Source organism: Vanessa tameamea, chromosome 10 (genome assembly GCF_037043105.1).
Source record: "Vanessa tameamea isolate UH-Manoa-2023 chromosome 10, ilVanTame1 primary haplotype, whole genome shotgun sequence".
Taxonomy (NCBI): Eukaryota; Metazoa; Arthropoda; class Insecta; order Lepidoptera; family Nymphalidae; genus Vanessa; species Vanessa tameamea.
In genome coordinates this window covers 2,749,812-2,777,603 of record NC_087318.1, presented here as the reverse complement: position 1 = coordinate 2,777,603, position 27,792 = coordinate 2,749,812, and the positions used below count along the sequence as shown (strand labels likewise).

General features: G+C 31.9%; 1 protein-coding gene across 1 annotated transcript in view; it reads right to left on the bottom strand.

The window, feature by feature from the left end:
* LOC113404017 (uncharacterized) overlaps positions 1 to 27,792 on the bottom strand; it is a 118,909-nt gene that overhangs the window by 9,706 nt on the left and 81,411 nt on the right. Inside the window, exons 3-6 of the mRNA XM_026644748.2 lie at positions 23,587 to 23,699; positions 17,085 to 17,180; positions 10,966 to 11,101; positions 2,917 to 3,050 (exon numbers count right to left, since the gene is read on the bottom strand). Of these exons, the coding sequence (XP_026500533.2) occupies positions 2,917 to 3,050; positions 10,966 to 11,101; positions 17,085 to 17,180; positions 23,587 to 23,699 (479 nt within the window). The remainder of the gene's footprint in view (positions 1 to 2,916; positions 3,051 to 10,965; positions 11,102 to 17,084; positions 17,181 to 23,586; positions 23,700 to 27,792) is intronic.

The window sequence follows — 27,792 nt, the reverse complement described above, 5'->3', positions numbered from 1 at the left end:
TATTCTGCCTGATTTTCACCAAACACTAAATTCACGTTTTAACCCTATTAATATATATCGTTTTAAATTATAATATAAATTACCAACATTCAAAATATCAACGATCTTTTTTTACATAAGAATTGTTTACATTGAGGCCAATTAATTAATTCTTAACACAAATTACTTTATTTGATTTTATTATAAATATAAAATGATTCAAATTTCTATATACTATTCGCTTAAGTAAGCACAATGCACATCATTACACTGAGAAAAGTTACTATACGTTTCATCAGAATCTTCGTATTGTTACCCATTTAACCTAAATGCAGTTTAAAACGAAGCCGTGTTCGAGAACTCGTTTATAAAGACAACCTAATTTAATGTTTAATCCGTTGTTGGATTCAAGTTACCTTAAAATACGAGTAAATTTATTACCTTTGTTTATTATCAAATTTTAGGTGTTGCTATTAAAACCAAGAAAAAAGTGCATTTATGTATTAGACTAACTATGCACGGTGTTTATAGCAATGCCATTTATTATATATAAAATTAATAATACGACTCAGGAACTACCACGCGACGTTGATGTCACTGTGCTGGAAACGTTGCAATGGAAATATCAACGAGTTTTTTCGATAAAGGTTTATCGATACGTCGGTACCTTAAGTTAATAGCGGGGCTGGAACTACTATAACCTTTTTTGCCTTTTATATTGACTACCTCAGATCCTAAGAGGTTCTGATCTTTGAGGTCAAAAGTAAATGGAATCGGTAATCATACTCGTAGTTATCAGAGAGGAATCGGGGACTAAAACTTCGATGCCCGTACCCTGCTAGGACTAATAGCAGAGAGCTACTGTTGTAAGTGTCGACAACTGGTTGTAGTTTCAACGCAATCGTATGTGTTGTTTTGGAATAGAATTAACATAAAGAGGTTACAAATAAAAAAAAATATATTTATTAATATATTAAGGCATACCAACAATGATTATTTATAAGTTTAAAAACAGACGAAATACTTCGTTCTGTGTGAACATTATTAACAGCAGAAGAGGATTAATAAGGCATTGGTCTGATTGAATTGAATTGAATTGATAACATGGTTAAATAAGTTCACATAACTAATGTAATAACTTATTATTATATGTGTTTTAATATAAAGTTTAAACTATTATAATGTATTGCATAAAATAGTGCAGAGCATTCATATACTTCCAAGCTTGTTGACTGAACTGCGCTTCCATTGGTATTATTTATTATGCTCAATTTATCACCTCACAAGAAATAGTATACCAAACTTATAGAACTGGTTCAGAAAAAACAAAATATATCACCGAAATAGATTAGTTAATAGCTTGATGAATGGTGACGTGAACGTGAATATTAACGGAAGATTCCGGATTCAAACCAGGCAAGAACCAATGACGTTTTCGTGTTAAGTACATGTACACATTTGCGTTAATAATTCATCTCGTACTTAGAAGTGAAGTGGAACATGAGGAAAATAGCATCTGTTGGATGAAATTACGCCAACCTGCGTTGGAATATCGTGATGGAATAAACTGAATCATGTTCTTCAAGACGAAAAGGAAGTATTTGCGAAGATTTTATTTACTGTTTGATAATTACTTAATGATATGTAATTTCATTTAAAACATGATTGATTATGTCGTCCTGTCCGATTTTGGTCAGGGCGACTAACCTCAAGGGAGATCAGCTAACTAAGAAGAACTCTCTATTCTCTCACTCTAATAGTTAGTTTAGGATAGGATGACAATCCGACACGTCCGGGTAGAGTGAACAACTCCAACTTCCTCAGACTTTGGGCTATTACTGAGAACTTTTCGACTGAAAAACCCAATAACTTTTTAATAGCCTGACTTAGGGTTTGAACTGCGGGATCTTTGTCATTATATCTAGTCACTAGACCAAGAAGCAGTTGCTCATAAAGGTATCATTGTAACCTGTATCAGGGTATCGGGGATAAGAATTTAACAGATCCTACAATATTGGTTTTATACATCAAATAACATAAATAATAAAAGTAAATCACTTCAAGCGTTCAAATGTATCATCATCAGGCCGATGATGCAAAAGGCTGGTTAAATGTCGCACAGAGAATCGAAATTTCAATTCATGGGAGAAATTATTCTAGCATCATGTCATCGCTCCACACATTAAAATTTATACAGTAATTAACATTTAGTTAAGTCTTCAGGTGCAATAATTAGAATTGATATATTTAGTAACATCCGGACCAATCACAGATTAGACCATATCCTATCTACTAATATTTATAAAATCGTTTTGTCTTCATTGTTTATCAATGAACAGACAAAACTATTGAGCTTAGAAAGCTGAAATTTGAAACATAGGTTTATTACGAAAATATTTTTTATTTGGAAATTTTAATTTTAGGTAGAATATACGTTGTTGAAATTGCGGTTGAGCGTTACCGATAAATATGCCTCGCGAAAACCTTAAACTTTCTGTGCTCTGTATTAGTGGGGAAAAGTGTCATAAGTCCATAGGTTCATTTATTAGGCGAAGGAGGGATTGCATAATTTGCGCGCATCGATTACGTTTTTATTTAATAATAAAAAAAAAATCTGTAAATATAAGCTGAAGGTTCCCTTTGTAGTTATTGTGTTATTGAAAATCTAAATGTAAAAGAATCTTATCTTAGAAAAATAGCCAATAATAACAAATCCAGAAGTTACTTTGTGTATTTATTTCTATTACTTCTAATTATTTTTTTAAGAAAAAAGAGGAAATGCTACTTATGATGTAAGGATTACAGAAAAAATAATAATCAATATAACTAAAATGAAGGCACAGATATCCACGTCTTAAAGGAGAAATGGGTATGAATTTTATTCCTACGAAATTGGGACAACCGGCTCGTAGGTAATATTGTATATATTATACTTACTTTTACATTATTGATGAGCCACGTTAGGTGTGGCGCGGGATGCGCCGGTGAGCTCTGACAGATAGCCTCTAGATCGTCGTTGGACGAAAGTTTTTTATGTTTAATCTTGATTTTTGGACGGTATTTTTGCCGAACTGAAATCAGACAAGAATAAAATACAGATAAAACAACGCAAAATCATATACAATATTAATATATCTATTATAATAATTATGTTGTAGAAGCAGAACATAATACCAAACAACGGAATCCTAAGGTTTTGCATAATAAACATTTTCTTTGTTTAAGTTGGTTCATTAATTATGCTATGAAAAAAAAAAAAAATACGAGTCAATACACGAACAAACGTAGTCTTTTAAAGAGCGGCTCATAGTAAATACTAGATGCATAGTGTAAAATAGCACAAAGGCTATCGCTGGACCATGCAAAACTCAAAGCCGATTTTACGATCGCGCACTTTTATTCCACTTCTATCGTTAAAAACGTACACATTCTATTCACGATAAAGAGATTTAAAAGCTTTCATTTTTTTATTCAGTCTTGACAAGTGGACCTGATCATGACTAACAGCGGTATTGTGATAAGTAATCATTCATTAATTGTCAATCTTCCAACTTATGATATTTTGCCTCCTATGCAAATATTTATATAAAACACACATACTGTACTCATTACTCAGTTCTCTGTGGCTCACTTAATAAACAGACGTGTATTTGTTCAGAATTCTCATTTTACTTGCGAGCCGTCCTTCATATAGGGCACAATCTCTAAAATGTTATTTCAATTATATGAATCTTAATACTTGAATATTAACAATTCAATCGTGTTTGATACCTTTGGTTTATTCACAAATCGTAAGGCGATATTCGCGTATTGAATGAAAATCAAATACATGGAAATATACAAATCAACAGTAAACTATTTGCGTGTGGAATAAGTTCTGGTTTTGGAACATTTACAGGATGATATTAATAATATTAAAGGTAATTTCGATATTTTATTCTTATGTAAATAAATGATACATTTAAAAAATAATCAAACCGAGCAATCGTTTCAATTAATATTTTTGTAATCGAATATATTCAACAATTTTAAATTTCGTTTAAAGTTTTAGACAATCTATCTTTCTAAGTAGCATTTTTTATTAATTAATGGTTTTACTTATATTGTTTAAGGAGTCATTAGTTTAACGTTATATCTTTTTCTGAATATAAAAAATCAGTTTAAATAGAACATTTATAAGTAAAGCCGTTAACTAATATAATAAATACTTTGTTACTCTGAGAAATACGTAAAGTATGGTCTCAGATAAGAGCATATTTTCTTTTAGCAATTTCCTGTTTCAGTGTAAGTAAAATTAAAATTCAAACGATAGTGTCCGATTCAGAAATGAATACCAGTATCTCGTTAGTTTTCGTTTTCCGTGTGGAGTTAAAATACCGTTTACATACATATGTCTACATAAAGAATTCTAAATGAACTTCGAACAAGACTAGCGCAAACATTGAGCAGTGGAACGACATTTACGACTATAATACCCAATCAAAGCGGACATGTATTGAAAATACAGGCGTCACATTAAAACAGTTGAGACAGTTCTCATTTAATTTACATTTCCAATATACTGATAATACAGCCAATCAAAATGCGACGATCACCGTCACGGTATAAAAATAAGCATCCGTATTACGATAAAATCAAAATACTAACAAACAGTACTACAGAGTCGAGATTCAAGTGAGACTTTTGCTTGTACCGTCACTTTGTTTAAAGTAGCTGCGGTTTTTTATAGGCTTATTACGAAATTTCCTAATTCAGATGACGTCATCCAGTCCCATGATCTCGACTCTTTTCTAATTGTTAAGAAACAAACTGACAGCGAACAATATGAAAATATACAGTCAGGCATTAGATTCGTAATTTAGAAATGTGCGGTGCAGTCGACGGGATGAGGTAGCTCTCCAGGCTGATTAGTCTTGGAAGAAAAAGAAACGCGTGATGTCGGCGGCTGCACCTTACATTTTTAAATCATGACTCTAAAGCTTGTTGCTCTTTTAACCTACTTCAAGAAACGTAGAACGTTATATTTTATATGTGTTTTTCGGAACGAAGTTCTTTTACGCGCCTTACAGTAAAGTGAACTGGAAGCCCCTTACTTTATATTTATCTTTCTTTCTCTTTCTATTTATTATTGTCATCTCTTTCTCTTTATCTCTCTATCTATCTATTTATTATATACGGTTTAATATAATATTATTTAAACTTATTTTTTGTTGCTGTACTAGTGGCTCGCCGGCGAAACTTTGCGTTTATTCAACAGATTTTTAGGAAATTCGATAGCCATGACAGGTTTTGTTTTAATTTAATTTCATTTTAAACTGACGATGTCTGTTCGTACGTTTTATATTTTTCTTTATTCCGCCATTAGCGCCGCTTTCTACCCGGCCAGTAACTTCGTTCCGCTCCCTAAAATCATAACAATTTAGTAAATTGCAATCAAGAATCCTCTATATTTTTCTGCACATCTACGGCTGGCGTTCTTCAATATGAAACTATAACCAATTTTTTATGTGCAGCTAAACCGGCTTACGCTATTAGTATATAAGATATTGTTCCAAACGTTGTTTATTTATTCCATTGTATCTGTTATTTAATACATAATATATAGGACAAGCAACTTCGTTCCAATAGGATGTTCCACAATCTCTATTTATTTTTGTATTTTCACCGACTTTTTAAGAACGATTTATAATTTTTATTTGAGTTAGATCCTCAGGTTGAAAGACACATTCAACACTGACTTACAATAAACATAACTATACCATACTTTGTTATTTAGTACTTTCGGATATATTTCGTTTAGTAAAACGTTTACAAAATTACGCGACGTATGATTTTGGTATTTGTAATGAAATTTAAAATATACGAATCCTATCAATTCGATATATATGTCAGTATTCGTGTTATTGAGTGTTAATGGTATTCTAATACAAGAACAGACTACGCAGGGCCTTCAGACAAATGTTATAATACAATTGCACTGTTAATATATTCAACTGTTTTCTTAGACAATACGACTTCCCATCGTTTACAAAGTATTACAGGCTTTTAAAAATAATCTAGCAATTATTGTTTTCAGAAGTTACCAATGTTCTCTTTGAATTAATGTTAGTTTAATAGGGACATAGAGACATACAGCCGTGTTAACCCAGTGGTTAGAATACGTGCATCTTAACCGATTATTGCGGGTTCAAACCCCGGCAAGCACCACTGAATTTTCATGAGCTTAATTTGAGTTTATAATTCATCTCATGCTCGGCGGTGAAGGAGAACATTGTGAGGAAACCTGCATGTGTCTAATATCAATGAAATTCTGCCACATGTATATGCACCAACCTGCATTGGAGCAGCGTGTTGGAATATACTCCAAGCCTTCTCTTCAAAGGGAGAGGAGGCCTTAGGCCAGCAGTGGGAAATTTAATTAACAGGCTGTTAATGTTATGTTAGTGGGGACAGGATGGGATAGTCAGGATTTAACTTGCTGGATATTGCAATTACCATTATATGTACTTGATAAGCCTAGATGACCTATTGTAGGAATACGTAGACCTATGATGTGTAGGACAAACCAGTCATTATTAATAAATCAGGCAGGCTTATAACTCAATTATATACACATTATTTTAAGTCGGTTATCCACTCAAGTCAAACAGCTCTCTGCTGTACAGCACCCGTTATTATTTCGTGATTTGCAGTGCATTGACGTCTTATGGTATATACCCGATTGGGTTATATTATTAACTGTCGGTATCTACGGACAATGACCTAAAACTAATTAAAACAAAATTAAAACGTTTCAAAGATTTTCTTCGTTCAACAACAAATTAGTGAGGATGGTCGTTCGTGCTTAAGTTCCGCAGTCAGGAGATTGTCTAGTTTCTAAGAAATAGTGACTCGGCGAACTACTTTGATCAATGTGTAGTGGTCTATAACTTTGTAATTTAAGTGCAATTTGTTTGAGGATATCAAGTATTACATAATAGGTTTGAATAGGTCGGAGGTACTTTCTGATTCTTGTGAAAATGGTCACATTATATCATCTTTTTCAAAATGGCGGATGTAAATGGTGTCCATTCTTCTCCGCCGGAAATTACACAACTGAATATCAAACATGGTGGTTAATAAATAAAATTATCGTATCGCAATGTTATTATTATTTTATGAAGAAGGAAACTTGAGGTAGAAAATAGTTGGATGTTTTCGTTACGAAGGAAGGGCAAGTGAAGGTGTCAAAAATGTGTTACAGGTCTTTATGTAGAACTAACAACCTCTCTCGACGTCACACAAGTAAGATGTGATCTTTATTAAAATACATTTTTAAAGAAAAAAAAATCGAAACTAATTTACTTCAACCATATGTTTTACGTCAAGGAATCTTTGATCTAAACCGTACTGTGCGAGTACCATCAACATCTTTTTTGATGTGTTTATACTAAAAAAAGAGTGAGCCTCACAGTAGTTGCATTTGATATAGTGTAGTGTGACATTTGACATAGTATCCTGATAATTGACAAACTTTGAGATTATCCTTTCGGAAAATGTGTTCGTACCATCTGACATCCCACTCTAGCATAGCGTTTATTGGTCAAATCAAATAGCGCGCGCTCTCCCAACTTCCTGTTACAAACTTCCGTCCCTTTTTACGTTATCACTCTTATAAAATAATTCACTTTTTCTTATTTTTAAAAAAGTAAAGCTATTCTACATGTAGTAACAAACTCGAATCTTACAGCACCTTGAATTGTCATGTTATTACATTAACAGCCTGTAAATTTCCCACTGCTGGGCTAAGGCCTCCTCTACCTTTGAGGAGAAGGTTTTCTAGCTTATTCCATGTCATAATATATGCTACACTAACTATATACTAATATAATTAGACATAATATTTCTCCAAAGTATCGAATGACGTAAGTCGATTTCCAGTAATTCACGAGTCAGAAACAAGTGAGTTTGAAATTGCCGATATTGGCCTAGCTTCAGCAATGCTATTATTATTATCCTAAAATTGCAAGGAATAAACTGCAATTTTGACAGGATTTCTAAAAATATACGGCAAATAAATTAATACCGAAATTATTTATGTATTTTTTTACATTTCTTAAATTTAAAGTGTTTATGCAAAAACCCAGCGATTAGGAATAGGAAAATTGCTGGATTTTTGCATTGTTTACAAGATCTTATTTATACAGTCGATCTGAATTGTAATCCTAATGATAAGATCATGAACAAATAATACACTGAAACATTCGCAATTTCATGAACTCTATCTAACATTTCTGTATGTATATTTGCTACGAATTATGATACCATTTCATTTCTATAAATCGGGGTCGCTTCTTGCACCTGACGCCTTCCTGGGCACGTGATATCTTAGTATGCATCAAATGCGCTCACCTGTTAACTAGCACGTTTCTTGTGATAATATCCAAGTTTTAATTGAAAATTAAATATTAATGATCATGTTCCTTAAAATAATCAAGTCCATAAAAAAAGACATTCACAAAAAAAGAGAGATACGTGGTTTTTTTTTCTTGTCATATAAATAGGACTAAACAGGAAATATAACTTCCTAACCAAAAAAATATTTTTGACAAAACGGGTCATAAATGACGGGGTTCTAAGGTAATAAACATGATAAAAAAATTACAACCGAATTGAGTACCCCCTTATTCTACAGTCACCAAGTCAGTTAACAACATTTTATAAATGAGATACGGAGTGAGTTCTCAGAGAATAGCACTGCTGTAGATAAATTGTAATCTTGACATAAACATTATACATACAATGAGATTTTAACAAAGGAATTTATGTTATAACAAATTAACTCCATTTGCGATTCCTTGCATCAAAACCGAAATTATGATAGTGAGTCTTTTAGCTTAAATGAATACGTAACAGAATTTTAAAACTAAAATTAAAATTAACATGATGCTATACTTTGTCTATTTACGTATTTATTATGTCCGTTTGACCGATTTTTGCTACGGCGGCTAATATCAAGGATACCTGGCAACATATATCAAGAAGACTGGCAACTACGGACATATAATAAACACATGGGCATTTTCTATTCCGATCTCGTAATCCGATGTAACGGCAAATCGCACACGACCGGAAAGAGTTCAGGCACCAGGGACGTGATTTCTTTGTTCTTTATTCCCAAGATTGGTGACGTATTAGCGATGTTAGGACTTGTACTTCATACAGTCCCAATGTGTATGGTATGTACCACTTATCATTAAAAAATCATTATTCTATCAGTTCATTAAAAAATCCAACTTTCTTATTATAAATGTAAATATATGCAAATGAAAGTTATTTGTTAATTAATTGCTGCTGATTATTTGTACGGTGTATTTATATGAGCTGTTTTTTTTTTTTTTTTCGAAATTAATTAAAAACCTTTTTCTTTATTAATTAAGTTAAGCAATTAATGTAAAACAATACAGTAATGTAAGATAATGTTATTACAATGTTCCCGGTTCCAGCGTATCCAGAAGGCAGCTTAACTTTCCCGCGAATGTTATTTTTTTTAATGTTGCCCGCTTCAAAAATCGTAGCTACAACATATATATGTTAGTATTACGAATAACAGTACCTATAGAGAGCCGAGATGGCCCAGGGGTTAGGACGCGTGCATCTTAACCGATGATTTCGGGTTCAAACCCAGGCAGGCACCACTGAATTTTCATGTGCTTAATTTGTGTTTATAATTCATCTCGTGCTCAGCGGTGAAGGAAAACATCGTGAGGAAACATGTGTCTAATTTCAATGAAATTCTATCACATGTGTATACCACCAACCCGCATTGGAGCAGCGTGGTGGAACATGCTCCAAACCTTCTCCTCAAAGGGAGAGGAGGGCTTAGCCCAGCTGTGGGAAATTTACAGGCTGATAATGTAAAATGTAAAAAAAATTGAGTACAATAAATAAATAGGCTAATCTTATATATTAATAGCGCAAGCCGATTTTTGTCCAGTGATTATGGGACGATAGCTGCATATAAAAAACGATTATAGGTTTGAAGAGCTCCAGCCGTAGGTGTGCGAAAAATAAAGAGGATTCTTGGTTGCAATTTATTAAAGTGTTATGATTTAACAAATAATTAATCTTAGAGAACGATGAAAGATTCTGGCCCCGTAGAGAACGGCGCTATGGCTGTATAAAAAAAATCAAATGTAAATCATACGAAGAGACGTTGTCAATTTACAATGAAATTAAAAAAAAAAAAAAAACCTTGTCATAAGTTTCGAAATTTGTAAAAATCTATTAAATAAACGAGAAGTTCGCGTGCGACCCACTAGTAATAAATAATCGTTGTAATATATTTGCATTATGAGATGCACTGACGTTACATACGATGTCAATAAAATGAAAAAGAACTAAAAAAAAAGACTAACTGTATGTCCACGTCATACCATTTCTCATATTGGTTAACGTTTAATTGTAGTTCTAATGATCGTAACGTGATGATTAATAGCTCTCTTCATTCACTATCCAGACATGTTTTACGTAGTTGTTAATGCCTTAAGGCGCGCTCCTCCACGTGAAATTATGTAAGTTTTAATAAAAATAACCTTAACCAATATAATCTATTTTGTATTTTTTGTTCATTACTCTTAGTCGTCTCACTGGCACTAAGACATCTCGTCAGCACGCCGATAAAATCATTTACCGCGAATGGGCGTTTCTCCTTGAATAAATCTATAGTAGTTCCTGAGATTAGCGCACATAATGATACAAACTAACTAGCCTATAACATATTTAATATCATAACAAATATACAAACAAATAAAATAGAATCGTATATCTTAAATTAAACTATTGTGTATTAGCCTACTTGAGTTTCATTGTACCTTACCAACCTTACGTTAAGAGTTCTATATAAATAAAATGGGTGCCTAGTAACTCAGAAAATAACACATCACTTGAGATCCTTATATAGCTTTCCGAGGCAAATAGCCCGAAATAAAAGTAAGTTTTACTCACCAATAACGCTCACTTCGTGTATTTTGGACGCCTTTGAATATAGAGGTATTTCCAAGGCGATTTCGCACGCGTAAGGACCGGACGCTGGAAAATCCATTCTCTCCAACGTTAGGGATGTTGGAGTCATTTTTACTAACTAGAACAAAAAAGAATAGATAATTAAGAATTGCGAATACTTAGGCGACACTGCTGCAAACATTGAGGTACACTTTTATTCCAATACTTCTGTAGTATTCCTTAAAACAGGAACAGTCTCATCGATTTGGACGATTTTAAAAATGGAATGTTGTATTGTTCTTTTTTTATTGACTTCCAGTGTTGTCAATGATACTTACAGGAATGTTTTTGTGTTTTTTACTTGTTAGGGCTTTGTATAAGTCTGTCTGGGTAGGTACAACGCGAGCTGGTGTAAATACAGGCATAGGGGACATAACGTCTTAATTCCCAAGGTTGGTGGTGCATTGGCGATGTAAGGAATGGTATATATTTCTTACATTGCCAATGTCTATGAGTGATGGTGACCACTAACTATCAGGTGGTACTGTTGTCTACCTATATCATATAAAAAATGCTACTGTAAAGTAAGTCATAGTTTAATTATAATATATATATAATAAATTGATTTCGTCTACGTTTTAGCTGTCAAAAACCAAGAGGTGGTCCTTTCTTTCCCAAGGTACGCTATCATCTATGGACTGACTTATTGAATCTTAAAATAAAATATATTTAAATTATCTTATATCTGGCATCTTAGAAACTATTATTTTATCTGATTCGATTTCCGCTAAAATATTTTCCGTGCTCAATTGTATAAAATACGTTTTATATTCTAAAATCTCCGAAGCGCGCTGCATTTACTTGTATAAGTCTTATGTATATATTGTCCAAAAACATAATCAATTTGAATTTCGGGCCTTTAAATAACTCTGTCTTTGCTCTGCTCCGTGACATTGAAACGCGAGTGTTAATTGTAACCTAAATACTGAAATAAAAGACGTTTTATTGCTTAACACAAATTTATTATTATAATTTAAAATTTTAATTTATAGAAAGCAGCATTTAGCAACGACCTTGCCAACAATATATTAATCAATGCGTTTAATTCTTTGAACGTTGTCAAGTATGATATTGCAAAAGTAATTGTTATTTATTTTGAACTTGGAACGCAGATACATGTCTACGTGTCTGTGCATTGTGTTTTAGTTATATCACACTCAATTCTAATGGAATTTCATTGTAGTTCGAAACATCTTATTTGTATTCCCGTATTCAGCGTATTTCGTAACACACTCAGCATTTCTCCAACTGTTTAACATTCGTTCTTCATATAAGAATATTAATTCATATCTGTGTAACAATATTTTTGTCTTAATAATGATTAATAGATTGTCGCGCGGTCGTTTTTTCATTCATGAATTTTTCCGATTTTAGTTATTTTTGGTTGAAAATGTATTTGAATGTAAATTCTGTAGTGACGATTAAAATAAAATGTGTTTATATGTTAAAAATAGCGGTTTCAATAATTATAAAACATATTAAATAATTAAAACTTTATTATTATTAATAATAATAACAGTTAATTTGTTTTGGACCTTATCAAATATCAATAATCAAAGTTAATACTTTGTAAAATCGTTTATAAATTTGAATGCATTCTTGAATGTATCGGAATGAATGAAAACTCTTTATAAGATTACAGTTCTTTGTTAATGTTCGAAGTTTGTTCAAAGTGAAGTGTAACCGTATTCGGTAAATCGGCTAAGTTGTTTTACACTCAACCGAATTCGTCCTTTCGTCTTTTGATATTGTATCATTTAAATCATTTAAATTATTGAAGATCTTAATTAAATGAACTCTGCAATTTTGCCCATTTTTTGGGAAATTAGATTATTATTAATTTCCGGATTATTATTAATTATATATAAAAAATTACCTTTTATATTTAATACTAATTGTCACTCTTGGATTCGCTCGCGTTTGAAGGTTTAGTCGTCAGGTATTCGGAGTAGAACAGTATCCTATGTCTTTCCTTCTAGATCCAGCTTGCCTCATACAAAATTTCATTAAATTCGGTTCACTAGTTTAACCGTGTAGTAACAGCTAAACAGACAGAGAGAGATAGAGAGATAAGTTTTCTTCTCATATTTTTGTTATAAGTAACAAAAAAACGTAAACTTTCAATTTTCAGGTATTATACATATTTTTGAAGAAGTGTTCTTGGCCTTGGATATCGCTTGATGTTTGGGTATCTCTTTAAATTATATTCCTTAACGCATTATCCCCATCAATTAGCAATCGTTATTATATTATAACAATACAGTCGATCGCTTAATGACTAGCCTGTTTGGCCTCGGGCCGAATTCCGAGTCATGCCATTAACAAATTAATGAGTTTTTCTGTCGAATTCTTAGTGACAGCTTAGCGTGCATCCTAACCGATGATTTCGGGTTCAAATCCAGGCAAGCACCACTGAATTTAATGTGCTTAATTCGTGTTTATAATTCATCTCGTGCTCGACGGTGAAGGAAAACATCGTGAGGAAACCTGTATATGTCTAATTTCAACGAAATTCTGCCACATGTGTATTCCACCATATATGCTCCATACCTTCTCCTCAAAGGCAGAGGAGGCCTTAGCCCAGCAGTGGGAAATTTACAGGCTGTTAATGTAATGCTAATGTGTCTTGGTAATACACGTGATCATTAAATCGTATAGTCATCTCATCGGAGTTCGAGAAATCATTGCATACATCTCACGCAAAGAATGGCTTCCTGCGTAATTGTCCCTTAATAAATCGTTCATGAGGACATCGATACCTGACAATATAATACTTTGAAAATCTTTTATGTATATAATACTGTAAACATATACGCGAGGCGAACATATAAAGAACAAAACATAGATCATTGTGGCAGTAGCGATCTCAGTTGATTCGCTATCTGGATGTTGTTTCTGAGAAGTGTTTCAATTTTCATTTTTGAAATTGCGACAAAAATAAACACATCGACTGAACTAACAAAAGAATTTTTATTTAATTGATATATAAAATCATTTGCTTTGATTTCCGATCGCACATTTTTCTCGAATTAATTTTTATTTACAATTTGTAATAAAATGAAATAAATATTAATCTTTTATGATGTATTCAATGAAATATTTTAATATATATGTTATTGCATTTTGTTTATATCATATTTTATAGAGTTGTGTTGTAGCATTAAATATTTATCGTTTTATATTTATATAGTCAAACATACATATATGTATATTTAAAACAAAGAGGGTAAGGGAAATGTAATGAGAGAGATAGAATAAGTATCTATTCATACTGTTTCATAGAATACAGTTCGATACCGGTAACAATAACTTTGATCAATATTTCAAAGTTTCCATTGAATAGTGTTTTGACGAGCACTAAAGACTTAAATATATTTTTTTATTATAATATAGTTTATAATTTCAAGATGCGATAGATCCATATAATTTAGAATATATTTTTTTAATTTATTTACTGAAGAGCGTTGTAACATTGTGAATTTTGACTTTTTATCACTAATTTTATTAGTACTAATTATAAAAGTTAGTATTAGGTAATTAAAAAGTTTCCAAAACTTCTTGGATAACTGAATATATTTGCAAACGTTGGAAAAACTATAAAATATACTAAAAATATGTATTTAATAGTCTATAGGATTTGTTGATGTTTCAAATTTAATTAGGATAGAAGTTAAAGTGGGGAAATAGGAATAAGCTCGTTTTTTAATTTTATTTTGGCTCATCCATCACTCGAGCATGTAAACCTGAACCAAATAAACCAATTTCCCTATGAAACCATTTTCAAGGATATGCCTTTAGATAGGTCGGAGAAGTCTATCAAATCATTTAGAACCAGTGCATTGCTCTGATACTAAATAAACTCTGTATTTAGGCGTTTTTATGTGTAATGTGATTAATAAACTAAGATGGCCCTGTGGTTAGAATGCGTGCATCTTAACCGATGATTGCGGGTTCAAACCCAGGCAAGCAGCACTGAATTTTCATGTGCTTAATTTGTGTTTATAATTCATCTCGTGTTCGGCGGTGAAGGAAAACATCGTGAGGAAACCTGCATGTGTCTAAATTCAACGAAATTCTGCCACATGTGTATCTACCAACCCGCATTGGAGCAGCGTGGTGGAAAATGCTCCAAACCTTCTCCTCAAAGGGAGAGAAGGCCTTAGCCCAGCAGTGGAAAATTTACAGGCTGTTAATGTGATTAATAAAAAAAGTTAATAATATTAAGGATAGAATTAAACAAAGTATAATACCATCACTATTTGTTTTGTTTTTAACGTATAACCTTTGAAAATATTTTATATAGAAGATAATTCCTGTGGTTCGGTTTTATTAATTTGTAAATGACAATATGTACGGTTATATTCGTTTTCCATTCTCATTTTTAGAGTTCTGTCACTTTGGTGAATGCTTACAGAAACTTATAAAACTGCATTCAGTTAACTCATTGCTGTAAACTGTACATATATCAATATACTTATATGTAAAAGGCACTATCCCCCGCAATATACTATCAGCTATGTCAATTAGGTTCAACCGTTATGTATAGTTATATCTTCATAATAAATTATGAAAGAGACTCTTGAAGGTGATGCAAACGATTTGACATTTCATAAATCGCGGCAACACAAGACGCGTTCACACAAAACCTTTACATAATAGACACGAGTAACATCAGTAATTGTAAAAGGATATCTTTTTTTTCGATGCCTAACTGAATAAAAAAAGGTAGTAATTTTATTTCAAACTTATATAAAAAGATGCAGTGCTTTTCGGTGAAGGTTTATATACGTATAAAAAGCGTTATATGTTAAATGATTGCTTAAACTACAACATATAGAGCTGATATATAGAAGATTCGGTCGTCTTTTTGTAGAGTTAGCGCACCTCGAATATATTTTGTGGCATTTCGATTTTAAGAATTGCGATGGACGACTACAATCGTGTGTAAGATGATTATCTTTAGCAACTCGCATTAGAGCATCGCTATGTCCTCTGTCTGATATTTACGAGTTCATAAATTACTATTGAAATTATATTTTTAAACCTTATATTATTTTTATTACACGTTTTTAATGCCTTAGAATGAATAATTATACTAATTATAAAAAAAAAACATTTTATTTATTGTAATACCTACATTCATTCATATGTCTAATTACTGTGTAAATATAATGAAACTGCAACAGACAGAGTTACTTTCACATTTATAATATTAGCATAGAAGTATTTATTATTCATTTAATTTAAATTTAGATTAATACGACTATTAAGTCTCTAATAAAAGTCACTATTTTTCACAACACAGAGCTCACTTGTGATAAATATTCACTAAAAATAATGTTGTGTAACGTATCATTTGAATTCCTTTAAATATCTTATTTCGCGATGTGATCGAGCCCTTACAAATTGTTTTCGAATATAGCCTTTATGTCAAGAGTGATAAAAGCTACAAGCGCTTACAATGTATTAGGTAAAGGCAATTTTCGATCCGTGACGGTTATGGGTCACGGATAACGTGATACTCCTAAGACCTGGCTTTTTCATGTTAGGTAAAATAGGTTGGTATTAAAAACAAATTGGTTTATAAAAACTTTTGCTTCAACTCCATACTAAGAAGAATATGATTATATATTATTATTATATTATGTGGATCCCAATTAGATTTTATGTTTAATATGACACATATATTAATTATGATGAGATGAGCACGTTGAAATAAAATCCAAGCCTTTTTCTTAAGAGAAGAAGAGCCTTTACCCAGTGTGACATTTAATGGAGATATTATTGATTCTAACAGATAAAAGTAAAAATTCTAATACGTATAAATGTGATTAATTAATCAAACTATCAATATAAATAAGCTTGTAATTTTATTTTTATTTAAATAAATTATTTAAATAAATAAATACATTATTGTTGTTTACGATTTCTATATGGTTGTGTGAGTTGTGTCATTTGAAGGGTTATTGACCCCAGCGGGATTTCAGATTTCTAGAATGATCTGGATAGTATTCAGCCTGTTTGGAAGATGTATTAATTTGTATAGATATATATTTACTTACACTTATATCAGCCCCTGTGAAGTTGTACAGCTCGAAGGGCGGATCTCGACCCTGTACGTACTGCATGATACGTTGTCCGTTCTTGAAAAACACCACCTGCGTTGAAAATAGATTTTAAATACGTAATCATTAATTATGTATTTATTCATTGATTTGTGATGTGATCAACTTGTAAAGTGAATTGTTTCGATTGTTTGAAATCCACTATTTTTGTTTATTTATTTAAATACATGTTTATTTATTGAAAAAAAATATATTATATTAAACTAAATAGTCATGATAAACAAATTGTAGAAAATAACCCGCCGTCCAAAAGATAGTCCTGTAGCAATTACAACCACTTGGGTCACCAGAAGCGTGGACTATTTATTTAGAATGCTCTTTTATATTTTAAAGTACTTATTTGGTACATTTTTTTTATTTGTTCAGATAAATAATAATAATATTCCATATGTATGACTCCTCAATAAATGAACATATACATATTTAATACGAATTTATAGTTTTATTAAGATCACTTGAAGTTTAATTGATCTGGAATTATTTAGTAAATATAATAGAAAGAATTCATTTTATCTTAATCTAATTTCATATATATAAAATATTTTTTTTTATCACCCTCGATATTCTCTTCCAACTCACTTCTCAACCCAATATGTTAAAAGAAAAAAGTAAAGTAACAGCTTGTAATTGTCTCCTGGGCTAAACACTCCTGTCCCTTTGAGGAGTTGGTGTAAAGTTAATTTCACCTACGCTGCTCCAATCGAGATTGCAATGGATACACACGTCAAAGAATTTCATTGGAATAAGATACGACGAGAAGAAGCGTTAAGAAACTTAATAGTAACTCTTTTCCACAATTGTAATTTATATTTACAGTTTATGGAAATTCAATATAATTGATTGTATATATTCTCATGTCTGGAAATCGACGAATACTAAGTCCACGAAAGTTAATACACGCTTGTATTGAGTAATATGCCTCATTTATTAATGTGTTTTTGTCGTTATACATATCGACGTAACTGTAAATGATTGTAATTTTTTTTTTTTATGTTAACGGTAGGCGGACGAGCCAGTGGTAAGTGGTAAGTGGTGACCTGATGGTAAGTGGTCACCACCGCCTATAGACAATGGCGCTGTAAGAAATATTAACCATTCCTTACATCACCAATGCGCCACCAACCTTGGGAACCAAGATGTTATGTCCCTTGTGCCTGTAGTTACACTGGCTCACTCATCCTTCAAACCGGAACACTACAATACTGAGTACTGTTGTTTGGCGGTTGAATATCTGACTACCCAGACGGGCATGCACAATTTCTGCAACATTTCTTTGTAAATGTTTAAATATATACTTTTAATATCGGTTCTATGATAACCAATATATTTAAGGTGTAGTTATATGTCTTGATGCAGCTGTTTATGCAGTAATGCTGGTATTATCGTTGCCTTCAGTGGCTTGGAGAGAGTAAAAGGAGAAAGAGGAGAATTAAAAGTTATTTTGGAGGTTCGGACGTGAAAACACGCGCACGAATGTACGAGTATATACATCCATGTATGGAACTGTGGTTTCTAGAATCGCGTTAATTGAAGTTTTTAGCTAAAAATAAAGCTGAATGTTCTTTGCGGTTTTATTTCGTGAAAATAGTGATCCACGATATCACGCTCGGCCACCTTTGACTCGATACGCACATACTATTTTAGCGCTATTGAGTAAGCTATATTGTATAGTATGTTGTTTATAATTAAATTGGGATGCAACATTTTTTTTTATGAAAAACGAGTTCTTGTATATATTATTCCTATCCTGATAAGTGGACTAAGTTCACAAATAAAAAAATAAATAATTGCAATATACTTCAAAAATCCTTTTTAGATCAACCTGTATAGAATGAATGAAATACGTACGTATATACGAATTTATATTTTTTATGATATAGGGAGGCCGTCGTACAAATGGCCCACTTGATGGTAAGTAGTCATCACTGGAAATAGACACCACCATACATCGCCAATGCGCCACCTACCTTGGGACCTAAAATGTTATGTCCCTTGTGCCTGTTAGTTAGTTTTATTGAGCTGCTTCTTATTTATTCGAAATGTTTTTTTTTTTTCAATCGATAATCAAAAAATCAATCAAATCAAAAGTTGAATCAATTCAACGTCTCTAAATAGACGGCCTAATTCATAGTAGTGCCTTCTTTAAATCGATCTGATAGTTCATGCTATAAGAGTTCAAACAATGAACAAACTCCAGCTCCACAATATAAAAATATTGATAAATATATAAAGTAAATAGAAGGCAATCAGGCTAAAATCATCTGAGCATAGGGCTACGACTGCAAGGAGCTGGATCTGACAGGCGATATACCTCGCGTTCCGTTTATCTCGGTCCACTTACCTCTTTCACCGTTTCGCTTCATGATGTTCAAAGGAATTAATACTATATTAATATTCTGTTTCGATTCAATTTCATTTAAACCACCCAACGTAATATTTATTTTTATTTGATTTAATAATTTTTGATTACATAATCCGTAAAGGTAGATGAGGAAATTGGTTATTTCATGATCATTGGTATTGCACGAACTAAAAACATTCCTTACACTGGCAAATCCCTATCTCCATGCAAACTATATTGATTTTATATTGTATATTTTACGAATATAGCAAATTATATCCAGCCCGAGAGTATATCTCCAGGCGCTTTAGCAAACGCTACCGAATTAGCTAAACCTCAGAGAATTAAGAGATATTTAGTTTTTTAAACTGTATGTGAAAATGTCTTCGATATTTCAAACTTTAAGAAATGAGTCACAGTAATTAAATATACAAAAAAATGAATTAAATTTTACGGTTAATTTAATTCGATATTTAAATTTCCCTTCACGTTTGTCTTCCCAATTGAAAGTCAAGCTTGGGTAGATAGGACTCACTTATCATATATCATACCGACAAGTAACAATACTTTGTATTGTATTACGGTTTGAAGGGTGAGTGAATTAGTGTAACTACAGGCCCAAGGGACATAAAATCTCAGTTGGTTCCAAGGTTGGTGGTGCATTGGTTTAGTAAGGAATGATTCAAATTTCTCACGGTGCCAATTTAGAGCACTGGTGACCTCTTGTCATCAGATGACCCTTTTACCCGTCAGGCGAGATGCATATATATATCTTATCAAATTATATTATTTTCGTACACATTAGGAACATAGTAGAAAAATCGTCTGGATACGTACAATAGGTATTCTTGGAGTTTAAAAGCAAACAGATTATGCGCGATCTTGATGGTATTATAATTATATAATTGTATGGTATTATGTTTAGATCTCTTTTTAATTCGTGTGAAGTCATGCGAGGTAAGCCTAATATATCTTCGCCTGTGCAGAGCCAACGATCCACGCCTACGCCACAACGTCAGACCTCAAGGTGGTTATATTATGATTTTCCTATCGTTTTTTTTTACATACATGACTCTAATAGTATTTCCAGAAAATTATGGTAATCAGTGGCCATTTAAAATATACAACACATGCTTGGTTTTACACTGCGTTCGAATGAGTTAATTTTACTTGCAATTTGAACCGCCTATTCAAAATTTCAACCGAATTGAGCAAAAAGTATTGATTCAACATAATTATGTTTCCGTTTTTCAAGTTACGTTGGACTATTTCATATTTTAATTTTCAATTTCTGTCGGTTTTTACGTACCACTAAATTTAAATAATTTTCGGCTATCTATAAACTACAGAGTGAAAACTGTCAATTTCGAGTTACTTTAAATGAAAACAAACAACTTGTTCTCTTTACAATATAAATTTTATTCCAGCACAATGCAATCTAATCATAAGAAATAATAATAAAAAAAAAAATGACAAGAGGTCGAATTTTGATTTATTTTTAATATCAATATGTTCCCAATTTCATACTGAATGATGACATTGTTAAACCGATAATTTTTCCATTTATTATCCATCTCGTGATCTGCGTTAATGGAAAACATCATTAGACAACTTACATGATTCGTCGGATAAAGTTCTGATATAATACGTGTATTCTGTAACATGGATTTGAGCAGTATGGTGGAATGAGTTCCAGGCCGTCTCGATAGGAGATGAGGCCGTTGTTGAGTAATAAAGTTAATTAATCAATACATGAATAAATCATTTTAATATTATTAAATGCAAAGAATATTAAAACATTTATATATTGATGTATAAAAGTAATTAAATATAAGTAACTGTCTGTTAGTGTCTGACTAAACTCAGGCCTTCGCCTGGAGCTTATTTCCTTTTGAGGAGATAAAAAATCAGCAAAGTTTAAAGGGATGATGAAGTCTACTGACAAATAATTATTTTCAGTTTGATTAGATTTTTATTTTTATTAACATTTGTCAGAGCGTTAGCAGTGTATATATACCGACTAGATGCCTAAATTCAAATCATACAAATTCATACAAAGTTTTCCACTTTAAAATTGAAATTTCCAAAAATCCATTCTTGGTGAGTCTATGTCGTGTAAAGAGTAATTATGTTAAAGCTACCTATTTATAAACATAATGTATACGTCTGTAATAGTTTTTATCTGTAAAACAATATACTCGTTGCCTTTTCAATGTAAGTAATGCGTGGGAAGGTATTCTGACAGCGGGTTTTTATCTCGCGTTTCATTTTCTACCTCCTTATATTAGCAATTCACTAGCAATAAACGCGTCTTCATCTATTCTGATATCAACTAGGGCGATCTTTTTATTATTATATACAGTTGAAGTTTGGAGTCTGGCTGTAGATAAGGCGATCCTGGGTTCACTCGTCAGACTAATAAAAGATATACGGTTTTTCTGTCAAGAAATATTTAATTCCCTATTTTCCCAGTGGCGACTGAGAAAATATTGGAAATAATACATTCTTGGATAGCACGTAAAGTCACTGACTCTTTTGCTCTTTGGTCGGGTTAGTTACCGATTTATTACACTGAGTGTTAACGCACAACCGATATACACTAAATTGGTAAACAAATATTATCGATTTAAAAAAAATATCGAATTATTGAAACATTTAGAGAAATTAAAAAAAAGTTTGAACAGTTGATTTTCTGTTGGTCAAATACGAATGGATCCACGAAATTCAGTCTTTGAATCGGTTATTAAAAAAAAAAAAAGATTTTATATTCTATTTTATTACATTATCTATTTTTGCGACTTCAGCTGTCAGACTTGTTGCGTCGTCAAACATCCAAATGTAATTTATCTACACGTCTCTCTCAGTCGGATAGGTGATTTTGCTGAGATGGGCGGGTATATTTGCTTGCAGAAAACACTCTGATATCTGTTAAAATTATATATTATTTGTGCTGATCGTTATAAATAAATTTATGTTTAAACGTTATTATACTTATGGTTTTTATCTAATTATTTATATTTTTTAGAATCATATTAATCATTTATGTCTGTTTGTAAATAATCACGGAGTCTATTCGATTTCATCAGAAGTTTTATATTTTATATGACTTATAACACCTCGTTAATGGGCTAACACAAAGACTTCTTTCTCTACTTGAGGAGAAGATTTGAATGTTTTATCCGAATCATGTAGGTTTCCTCACGATGTTTTCTCCACTCTTGAGCATGAGATATTTTTAAGGACAAACATGAAAACTCAGTGCAGTTAGAACCAGCAAAATTAGTTTAAAATTCATGCACTTTATAATATTCTGAATAATTTGTCCACAAAATATTTATGAAAGCGCTTTCAGTTTTCGTGTAAAGTAGAGGAGTTTTATGTTCTTGTGTAGCTTTAAAACATTTTGAGGTTCCGACACACAAAAATACGTTTTATGCAAAATAATTTACCGTTTACGCTACGCGCGTTTGGAAGACACTATCTGAAGTATTATTTAAGAGCGATCTTTTATACTTATGAAGAATATAAAAAAATAAGCAATAAGCACTAAACAGCTTTGAATTTAAATTTATATTACGACTTTGTATGCGTATTGTAAGATGAATGTATTTCAATAATTAATGTCACTTTTTTCTTCTACTCTTCGCACTCTCACTAGTACGCCCACGGTTGTCACAAAATATTTCTTAAAGGTGCTACGCTAACATTTATACAAACATTTTCAGTATTAATAAAAGGAACTTTGGCAATGAATACATAAATATAAAATAAACTATTACATTCGCACAATATTATATAAACTCTTCTTCTTTTTCATAATTTTCCCATTACAGTGATACGTTATTGATTTTATTTAGGTGATATTCAAATTTCAGTTCTCTATCAAGTTCTGATTCAGTGCTTGCGGTCGTCACTTCTGTAGACGAGACGTAGCGTACGGGCTTGTTACGTCACTTCTGTAGACAAGACGAAACGTACGGGATTGCTACGGCGATATTGTAACTGTATTGTATGTAGCGGTTGGTTCTGCGTTAAGGGACCATTGGTTTATCCTGTCAGATTATTTTGTTAAAATTGAATTAAAAACGAGAAGCTTACCTTATATAAAGTTTGGGGGTCGACATTGTGTTCGCAGCGCATCACAGCGCTGTGGCCGTGCACCACAAACCGTGGCGCTCGGAGCTCTACCCAAACGTCTTCCATACTCTCAACTGAGGACAAAAATGTTATAATATTTAACGATTTCAAATATAGAACAGTTCTATTTTCTTAAACGAAACAATTTATCGGTGTAGACATTGTTATAAATACAATAGATATAATATTTTTTTAAATAAAATTAATGTTACATTCTGTTCCTATGTGGCGGTAAAATATATATCACTAGTATTATCAAATAAACTTGGGATCCGTGTATCGAAATTATGAGTACAATAGGTTTTGGAAAAAAACCATAACTAGAACATATTTTGTAAAAAATAAATACCAATATACGAGTATAGCATAATTTATTTGTAATGAATAACTAAAACCTTAGCATAATAGTCTTTTTAATGTTATATGTGAGAACTCTTATTGGCCTAATAGTTATTAAGTATTTGTTATTTTTGTTTATCAACGGCTGTATGTTCTCTAATTAAATAAATAAATAAATAATATAAGTTAAGGTCACGCGTAGCATATTATCATCGGAATCATATAGCACACTACAAACTTTCTACAACGGCTTTGAAAATAATAAACATACCTATAAGTAATTATTTATTAATGTTGATGTACACTTATATAAAAAAAAATTGGAATATAGTAATTTTGTATATTGTACGTACATTTAATATTAAAACCATTATTATAAAAATATGTCAATTTTTTATATATATGATAGCGTCGTCGTACGCTGCAGCTATTTTTTTTAATCGTATGACGACACTGACCTCTACATATGAGTATATATGATTTCTTCTCTACAAAATATAATCAGCACATAAAAAGCGATCAAGCCACTGTCACCGATGAGAACTTACTGACAGACTCCATCAGTGTTTATATAATTCATTATTTTAAAAAGTGCATGAAACACATTATCGTAAATGTTAAATTGATTAAATTTTAGACAGTATTTTGACTTATTAATTGAATAGAGATTTTAAAAATAATAAAATACCATAGAAAAATGGTTATAAAAAGCCTGTTTTTTTATACCTTTTTGTATTAGTGGTGTTTAATGGGTTAGTTAGTTAGGTTATGAGCCCCAAGACCGATTTAGCCAATCGCTGGAGTCTAGTGCAGGTCATAGTTATACGGTACAGTAGGAAAATTATTATAGTACGCTAGTATGTAACGGTATTATTTCACTTTTTAATTCTATGGGATGGCAAACCCGACACAATCGAAGATTTAAGGCATAGGAGCAACAATTTTATAGCTTATGAAAACTCAATAACTTGTACCCGTCCGTCCCGTAAAGTTGCAGCGAATTTCTCATTTAATGTAAAATGTTTTGTCACTATTTCGGAAAGGCTATTCAATAATAGACTAAACTTACTTTCAAATGTGAAATCTAGCCCATCAGTATTTCCGCTCATTGATTTGTCTGTTGCCATAGTAGCTTTCGTATCAACGTTGAATAAAACAAGTTTTAATGGTAGGTAATATATATGTATATTAAAACACTTTAGTTACAATTTGAAATTTAATCGAAGGAAGAAGTAACTGCATTGGATTGTTTTTATATTATACATTTAGGAATTTGGTTCAAAAGTTATAAAAAAAAAACAATATGACAATTAATAATGTGACAATCAGTTTTTTACTCTAATAAACAAATATAAAAGTAAACATATGGAACAGAATAAACACCGTTAAACATTAAATAACAAAAAAAAAAAACACAGAGTATTCGATTTACAACTACCCGCTTAACACTGACATTTAAAGTACTTGAGCGATGTTTCCTTGACGACCGACAACCGACCAATGAGCCCGTGACAGGGCTGCGCGCCAGTTTTATACCTTTGATTTTGGGTGTTCCTTACTATACATTACATTGTATATTTTTATTATATTTAAATAAGGAATCCATTCAAGTAAATTTGCCTCTTTGCCAATAATAAGAAAATACGAAATTATATATATTAATACTATATGTATTATCTTAATGGCTGTCTTGTTGGTCTAGTGGTAGTGGTAGATGATATAAGGCCGTATTTAGCGAGGTCCAGGGATCAAAACGCAGGTCGGTATGATGAAATGTTATTAAGCACGCAAGCACGTAAAGCATTTAGTCTAGCGCTGAACTCTTTTCGTACTCTTGGTATTGCGTTGTACATATAAAAAGTCCTGCGCAGTTGGCTAGTTTCCCTTGAGATTGACTACCATGACCAAAATGGGTCAGTAGGAAATTATCAAAATCATTCGATATCACCGTATTCATCATCGTTATATTCGTTATAATTATATTTAACATCATCATATTCGCTATTATCATATTCATCATCATTATATTCATCATAGTCATATTCATCATCATTATGTTCGTCATAATCATATTAATCATCATTATATTTAACATCATCATATTCGCTATTATCATATTAATCATCATTATATTCATCATAATCATATTCATCATCATTATGTTCGTCATAATCATATTAATCATCATTATATTTAACATCATCATATTCGGTATTATCATATTCATCATCATTATATTCATCATAATCATATTCATCATCATTATGTTCGTCATAATCATATTAATCATCATTACATTTATCATTATCATATTCATCATCATTATTATTTAATATTGTCCGGGTAGACATATAACTCCACACCACCTGATGGTAAGTGGAAATGGAATCCAAACGCGAAGATGACTAGTACAGTCAGCAAGAATGAGTTGCACTAGTCGCCTTCGTCATGCCAGCCCGCAAGATGCCTCTTCACGCCTCGTTTGAAGGCACCCAGGTTATAAGAGGAGGGGAACACGTATGCTGGTAAAGAGTTCCATTTTTTGGCGGTGCGACAAAGAAAAGAGTTGTCAAATTTCTTTGTGCGCGATGGGATCGATGTCACAGTTAGGCGGTGACATCGCGAGCCAGCACGTGTAGATCTGATATCATTATAATAATCATCATCATATTCATCATAATTATATTACATATGCACATGAGATTGCGCCCACATTTGTGCACTACAACATGACTTGCATAGTTGGCTAGTCTCCCTTGAGATTGGCCGCCGTATCTGGAATCGGTATGGAAGACAATATGATCGTCGTCGACATTAGTCCCTTAGAGATTATTGGAGCACAATTATTGAGATTTCAAACTTGTTTGTTTTAATTAAACCTTTTTATCGATTCATTTAATAACACTTGACGTTATCACATTGTAATTGTAATTATATTACATACGTTCCGTAATCCGTAAATTCAGAAATTTATAAAAAGACTCATTGTTTAAGTTTAACCTTGACACCCTAAATATATTTTAATTTAATTTTAAATAAGTGTAGTCTAGCCAGTCTGGCAAATGTCCCTTTCGTCAACAGACCTTGACACTAAAGAATAACTAATTCCTTTTGTTTTGTGATATGTTGTATTCCATAGTATCTGTAATACCATACTGCTGGGCTAAGGGCTCCTCTCCCTTTGAGGAGAAGGTTCCACCACGCTGCTCCAATGCGGATTGGTGGATATACTTGTGACAGAATTTCATTGAAATCAGATACATGCAGGTTTCCTCACGATGTTTTCCTTCACCGCAGAAAATGATATGAATTATAAACACAAATTAAGCACATGAAAAATATTTTTCGATGGGAATAAAAGTTTCATTTTTGTTTAACGGTATTTACAATGTAACTTTAAGAATTTATATTTTACATTAAAATTAAGACCATAAATTAAGACCATAAATTTTATAGATAATTAAAAAGATAATTGGTAATAAGTGCCAACAAATGGAAGAAGGCTCATTATTCACTCTTAAGGAAAATTCTTTAACAACGCTTTTTAAATATAATTGAATAGTAAAATAAATAATCTTGATACAGTTTTTTTTATATAAAGCCTATTTGGAATTGAACGATTTTAGTCGATAATTGGGTCTTTTCCCCTTTAACGTAATGGGATGATGTAATGGCATACCTTTCATATGTTTTTTTTTAATATACATTAAAGCTGTAATTATATAAATACAAATTAATTAATAATAAAAAATAGAAAACAGCAACAAAAAACGAACCATCCCTCCTGTCACCAGTGGGGACAATAAAACGAGGTACCCATTATAATTA